This window comes from Trypanosoma cruzi, genomic scaffold (genome assembly GCF_000209065.1).
Source record: "Trypanosoma cruzi strain CL Brener 1047053516449 genomic scaffold, whole genome shotgun sequence".
Taxonomy (NCBI): domain Eukaryota; phylum Euglenozoa; class Kinetoplastea; order Trypanosomatida; family Trypanosomatidae; genus Trypanosoma; species Trypanosoma cruzi.
The window spans coordinates 1-6431 of NW_001849157.1; the positions used below are offsets into that span (position 1 = coordinate 1).

Below are 6431 nucleotides of genomic sequence, written 5' to 3' on the forward strand. Positions count from 1 at the left end.
TTGCTGTTGCGGGGCCGTGTGAGGATGCTCGTACCGTTTTGTCTCTTGCTATTTCCGGCGTTAGAAACATCGTCGAAAACCTGGGGGATATCTTCACTGTTCATGAAATACTCGTTTGCTACGTCTCAGAGTTATCCCTATTTGCGAAGACTCTTATTGAGCTTGATAGCAGTTTTCCAGACGATGATGGCATCATGGCCGCCTTGGATAAAGCCTTGAGCTGTTTGTTTAAGCTTGTAAATATGATGCCTTGGCATGATGTTTCATTTACTGTGGTTGCTGCAGCGGGAATGGAGGTGTTTAATACATTTTTGTCGGTCAAATTGTTGAACGCCCATTCCTCTGAGGAGGCAGAGCACTTTTCGGACACTTTTACAATGTCCCATATTTCCCTTTTAGGACACTTGGCTCGGTCGGATCCAGAGCAGGCCGCAGAGTCCTTATGCTTGTCATTGGAGGCACTGCAGGGGCGCAATGCCAACCTGGAGCAGCATCTGTCTGGATCAGATCGTCTCCAAGTACAAGAAGGTATTTGGCTGGTTTTGAAAATTATTGACGCCTTTCTGGCCGATGCCTGCGAGGGTGAGGAAGTTTCAATTCCCTCATGTTTTACCGGTGGTTTCAGGTCGGGGTCGCATCCGGTACTTAAAATTGTCTCCACACTCATGGTTCTTATGCAGGAGGTTGAGCAGAATTTATCTGTGGCAAGCCCTGCTTTAGTCTCATCCCTGTTGGAGGTGTTTGGTACATTCATTGGCGTTTACGTCACTGCAGATGATGGTGATGTTGCGGGAAATGTTTTTTTTGCTCAAGAATGCATTGCTGTCGTTTCGTATGTGTTTCACGCACTGCGTGCATTTTCTTTTGATGAGGACGTTACACTTTCCGGGTGCCGGGTGCTTGATATAAGTGTGAAAATAGAGGGCGTGGCTTTTGTTTTGCGCTCATCCGGGATTCTGCACACGGCGGAGGAAATGGTTACTTGTGGTCAACTTTTTTACGAGGACGTGCGAGGGCGGATCACCGGGTTTTGGATTCGGTGTATTTCTGAGGGCACTTTCTCGGAACGGATCGTCCCGGTTCTTCAGACTTTTGACATTCACGGAACGGATTTCACTTCTGTGGATGTCACTCTCTGTCTTGAACGGTGCTCATCGCTCGCCGGGTTGTTTGTCTCCCTGCAAGGAAGTGAGCGGCTGGCGTGGTGCTTTGCTTCACTCACAAGCCTCTGTGATCACGTGCTGTCGGTGAGTGTCTGCCGTTTTTACGAAAAGGAGGTCACCATTCGCACCACCGAGTTAATACTGCAAATGTTTTTGACCTGCTCCGTGGCACTGCACGGAGAAGAGGTGTTGTGGGTGCTTAGCAAAGTGCGCATGACGCTCGCCTCGGTCATCAATACAATTGCCGAGGACCCCACCTGGAGCAATGAGGGTGCCGAAGAAGAACAGCATCGGCTCTTAAAATTAATTTCAAGGCTTTTCTGTGAAGTTTCTCGCTGGGTGATGATGGAATGCACGCTTCCCTCGGATCTTCTGCATCCCTTAGGCACATCTGTCATCTCCTCCTTGTCGGGCTTCTTAAAACTGTTTAATGAACGCTCATTAAGCTTTCCAGAGTTACGAGAGTCTGTCTTCGCCGCATTTCAGCTCTGTGCCGAGGCTTTCACGCGTGATTTTGTGTCCCACACGGACTCACAGGTGTTTTTATTGACGATTTTGTTTGCATTGGATGACGAGTCGGTGGACGTGCAACGCGTTGGAATAACTGTGGCCGAAAGAGTGGTGACTTGTCTACGAGACTCGGGCCTGAAGGACCACGAGTTATTTGCACAACTCCTCTCGACAATTTTGCGGAGTTTTTTGCGGGGTAAAATCGCAGTCTCCTTTTCTTCTCAATTGGCACGGAGTCTCACGACGCTTTGCGGCTGTCTCCCCCCAGAATCCGTGGAATCGGTTCTTGGGGAGACGTTGAGGTTGTGTCCTGAGCCTAAACTGACTGACATTTTGCGAGGGGTGATGCGCGTTGTTCACGAGTGTGTTGTGAGTGAGGGGTCGTGTCGGCAAGCAGTTCTACGCAGTCTGGACGAATCTATTGCAGACGGTCTGTGTAATATTAGGAGTGTTCTTCTCGCTTAAATTGGCACTTTCTAATTGTGTGTGCTGTTATCAAATATATATATATATTTTGTGGGAAGGACGCTGGATGTTCATTGCAGTTTGCTCCTTTCTTCCCCTACCCTTCTTTTTTTTCTTTTTTTTTGCTTCTATGCTTTTAATAATATTTAAATAAATATATGCACATGTATGCACGTATGCCTTTTTTTTTTTTTTCTTTTTTCCTTTTTTTTTTTTTTAAATAAACCATGCACAATGTGTGTGGTCATTCTGACGGCCGGTTATTTATTTTTTAGGTGAAGAGAGGCATTTCCGTGTCTTGTCGCCGAGTTTTGGGGTAAGAGGTCTGTAGGGGAGCGTAACATCCGAGGCAGCAAAAATCCGAACCCAAATGGCTCTTCAACAGACAGCGTACAGCGCATGTTCACGCAAGGTGCATTGCGTGAGCAAACACTATCTGGATGACCCATTTGTCCACTTTTTTTCGCGGGACATGACGATAGTCAATAGCCCTCTTATGAATCGCGGAACGTGGCTCCGGACGGTCGCAATAGAACGTAGTGTGTTATCTTTTGCAAGGAACTGGTCTGCGGATGGTCCTTTGCAGGTGATCAGCTTTGGCTCGGGGGTTGACACGCTTTACTTCCGCCTGAAAAAAGATCACAGTGAAGTTAACATCGTGCGGTACATTGAGCTTGACTTTCCTGACCTGGTGGCAGAGAAGCAGAGAGTCATAGAGAAAACCGAACGGTTAAAACAACTGGTTGGGCCTGAGTATGAGTTAGTACCGTGTGACCTGCAGAAAACCGATGAGTTGCGGGAAATACTGAAAAGAGTTGCACGTAATGATGTTCCTACCGTATTATTGGCGGAAATGGTCTTTGTCTACCTGGAAGAGCGGACAACCACAGCAATCCTAGAACTGACGCTTAATGATGTACTCAAAAGAGATGTGTGTGTATTACTCATCGCCTATGACGCTATTCGTCCCAATGATCGTTTTGGAGAAGTGATGGTGAGTTCCCTTGCCTCTTCAGGGGTCCCTCTTCGTGGCATTAAGGAATTGCCTACGCCGGAAGCCCATGCCGAACGATGCAAGAGGGTGGGGTTAAAAAGTGTCATGGCGACATCCATGAGGCAACTTTATCTTTCTGTTCCACAGGAGACACAGGAATGGTTGAAGAAACTTGAAATGGTTGATGACTGGGATGAGTGGTGCATTATGCATGATCATTACTGCTTTGTCCTTGCAACAAACAAGGCGGAGGCTTTACCAACAATTTTCTAACCCTATTTTTTTTTCTCACCTCCGCTTTATTTCTTTAGCACATGCCCCGCGCTGCCCTTTACGATACACATCTTTCTTGAACCACTTCATTATGTATGCATACAGATGATGGGTCTCATGAATTTTGTACTGTAATGCCTCAATTCTTGTTCTTCTTTTCTGGTTGTTTTTTTGTGTGGATGGGTCTCGCCTTTAGTTGTTACTTTTAACGCATTTTTCGTAGGCTGCCATTGACACGTTAGATCGATACAACCCGCATTTGTAATTGCATCCAAAACAAGCAAACAGAAAACAAAATTATATTATTTTTATTATAGACTATGTCTTTTGAGGAGCTGAGGTTAAAGGGAAATGAGGCCTTTAAGGCGAAGAAGTATGAAGACGCCATCGATTGTTATACAAAGGCGATTGACATGAGTCCTGAATCGGAGGTTGCTGCTGCGTTGTATTCAAATCGTGCGGCTTGCTGGCAAAATATGGGGAATGCGGCGAATGCACTGAAGGATGCGGAAAGCTGTATTCTTTTGAAGCCATCCTGGCTAAAGGGATATTACCGAAAAGGGTCGGCACTTGAGAGCATGCAGAGGTATGACGAGGCGCTGGAAGCATTTCAGCGTGCTTCAAAACTGGAACCTGAAAGTGAAGAAATTTCAGACAAGTTGCAGAGGCTGGTCCTCATTCTGAGGGGGCGCAACGAGAAGGCGACTCCCGAGGGCTGTAGGACCTCTGATGAGGCCAGGAGAATAGGCAACTCCATGTTTTCCGCTGGAAATTTTGAAAAGGCAATGTTGTTCTATTCTCGTGCCATTGAGCTTTCCCCCGATGGGAATGGAGAATTGGCTAATTATTATGCAAACCGTGCGGCTTGCCATCAGCCAACGCGCAATTACAATCTTGTTATCAGGGATTGTGACAAAGCCCTTGAGATTGATTCTACCCATGTCAAGGCACTTATGCGTCGCGCTATTGCGTATGAGGGACTAGAGGAGTGGACCAAAGCGCTGAATGATTATAATCAGGCTAACAGTTTATTTCCCGGGATGGCGGCTGTGTCACAGGGCGTTCTCAGGTGTCGGCGTGCATTGATGCGCTAACAAATATTGTCGGATTCACATATCTATTTTTGTTTTTGTTTGTGTTTTTACCCTTTTGCCAGTAAATTTAATAAAGTGTGGTTTTTACGCACACAAATTGCGTCCAGTTTCTCCGCTGGTTGGGTGGAATGTCTTGAATGATACAGGACCCTCTTCTTTTTTTTCCCCCCATTGTTTTTTTTTTGATTGTTTGGCTGCGAAGCATTTGTAAATAAAAAAAAAGTGCGTCAGTGTTTTTTCTCCCGTTGGGGTGGGAGAGTGGGGCAGTGCGAATGCGTACCAAGAGGAGACTCTTGTACCTTCCGGATGAAGAGGCCACACTTCTGGGAGATCTCACGGACTCACCGCGCCCACGCCCCTCCCGTCTCTCTCGGCTAGCAATTTTTTCTTCGGACGATGAGAAAAAGGCTGCTTCAGTGGATGACGGCACAGAAACTCCGGGCGCGGAGGTGGTGGACCGTGCATTGCTCGTTTCTTACAACAGTTTTGCGCTGGCTGATGGGTCAGGTAATTTTCGTCGACCAATGACAGCTGGAGAGGCCATGGCGCTTTATAGATCTCTTCGGAAGTGTTGCCGTTTTCTGCGCACTTTTTTGCAAGAAAAATCGATGTCTGAAACATCAACGGATTCTTTATCAACTTCTACTTCTGAACCTAGTGAGTCTTCCGATTCCGAGAGTGAGTCCGAGCCTCGTCAACGGTGGCATGGGCGGCGTCCTAAACAAGCGGAGACTTTGATGACAAATGGGGAAAATTATGCCGGAATGACTGTTGCGGAGCTTCGGGAACTCCTGAGAACGAGAAATTTGCCGATTTCTGGTCCCAAAGCCCTTCTTGTTTCTCGCCTCCAGGGAAATGATGAAGGAGCATCTAAAATGGAGGAAGACGGCCAGTCTACTCTAATGGTGTCTGAGCGTGGCAACAACGAAAGTTCCGATGCAAATTCTTTTTTTTCCATAGAATCCGAAGTTGCAAAGTCCTCTCAGAACGTGTGGAGTGCTATCGTTAATATGGGATCGAGACTTTTCCGTAAATCCACTGGTTCTCTTCCTGAAGAGAATAAGAATTTGTATCGCAAGCGTCAACGAATTGAATAGGTTGCCTTATTTCATCTTTTTGTGCGTTTTTTTTCCTTTTTTTTTTTCATTGGTGTTTGCTATTCTTATCTGAGTATGGAGTTTATTTTGATTTTTTCTTTTTATTTCTGCTGTGGATGGTTCTCCAGATGTAAATGCGTTGAATTGCTTGCTCCTCATTGTTTTTTTTTTTTTTTTTTTTTTTGCGCTTTTGATTCCTCATGACAAGATCCGAATTCACAACAATGAGTTTCCCAGAGCCATTTGTCATTGGTCTTGACTTTGGCTCCGATTCGGCGCGGGCTGTTCTTGTTCGGGTATGCGATGGAAAGGAGGTTGCTGTGGCTGTGGAGCCGTATCGCCGTTGGAGCGATGGCAAATACTGCGATCCATCAAAAAACCAATATCGTCATCATCCTTTGGATTATATTGAGGCCTTGGAAATTGTTGTTTCTCGGGTCTTGGACCAAGGACCACCTGAGGTAAGAAATCATGTTGTGGGGATGGCATGCGATACCACAGGCAGCACACCATGTTTTGTGGATGAAAAAGGTGCTCCACTGGCCCTTCAGGAATTGCTTTCAGAGAACCCGAACGCAATGTTTATTCTTTGGAAGGATCACACTTCGGTAAATGAGGCAATGGCAATAAATGATTTGTGCAAGAAATCTTTGGTGGATTACACAATGTACTCGGGGGGGACTTATTCTTCAGAGTGGTTCTGGTCCAAGGCTCTGCACGTGCTCCACCATGACAAAGCTGTTCGGGAAAAGGGCTACGCCTTGTTGGAGTTATGTGAATGGATTCCTGCACTTTTAACAGGGGTTTCTTCTTATGCTGAAGTGGTAAGAAGTCG

The 6431-nt window shown here is 46.2% G+C and overlaps 5 protein-coding genes across 5 annotated transcripts, besides 5 other annotated features; all 5 read left to right on the forward strand.

Moving 5' to 3' along the window:
- Tc00.1047053509757.10 (hypothetical protein, conserved) lies at nucleotides 1–2138 on the forward strand (the record flags this gene model as incomplete). Its single annotated transcript, XM_799565.1, has 1 exon — nucleotides 1–2138. A coding segment is annotated over one exon (2138 nt), but the record flags the coding sequence as incomplete, so codon positions are not given.
- Nucleotides 1–6431: a sequence feature (heterozygous, Esmeraldo-like haplotype).
- Nucleotides 2273–2298: a sequence feature (AT_rich).
- Nucleotides 2320–2356: a microsatellite.
- On the forward strand, nucleotides 2509–3405 carry Tc00.1047053509757.20 (leucine carboxyl methyltransferase, putative; the record flags this gene model as incomplete). Its single annotated transcript, XM_799566.1, has 1 exon — nucleotides 2509–3405. The coding sequence occupies one exon, from the start codon at nucleotides 2509–2511 to the stop codon at nucleotides 3403–3405; it is 897 nt and encodes a 298-aa protein (XP_804659.1).
- Nucleotides 3699–3721: a sequence feature (AT_rich).
- On the forward strand, nucleotides 3726–4499 carry Tc00.1047053509757.30 (stress-inducible protein STI1-like, putative; the record flags this gene model as incomplete). The annotated part of the gene is made up of 1 exon (XM_799567.1): nucleotides 3726–4499. The coding sequence occupies one exon, from the start codon at nucleotides 3726–3728 to the stop codon at nucleotides 4497–4499; it is 774 nt and encodes a 257-aa protein (XP_804660.1).
- On the forward strand, nucleotides 4772–5596 carry Tc00.1047053509757.40 (hypothetical protein, conserved; the record flags this gene model as incomplete). The annotated part of the gene is made up of 1 exon (XM_799568.1): nucleotides 4772–5596. One exon carries the CDS (start codon nucleotides 4772–4774, stop codon nucleotides 5594–5596), a length of 825 nt encoding a protein of 274 aa, XP_804661.1.
- Nucleotides 5758–5780: a microsatellite.
- Nucleotides 5797–6431, forward strand: Tc00.1047053509757.49 (L-ribulokinase, putative; the record flags this gene model as incomplete). Its single annotated transcript, XM_799569.1, has 1 exon — nucleotides 5797–6431. A coding segment is annotated over one exon (635 nt), but the record flags the coding sequence as incomplete, so codon positions are not given.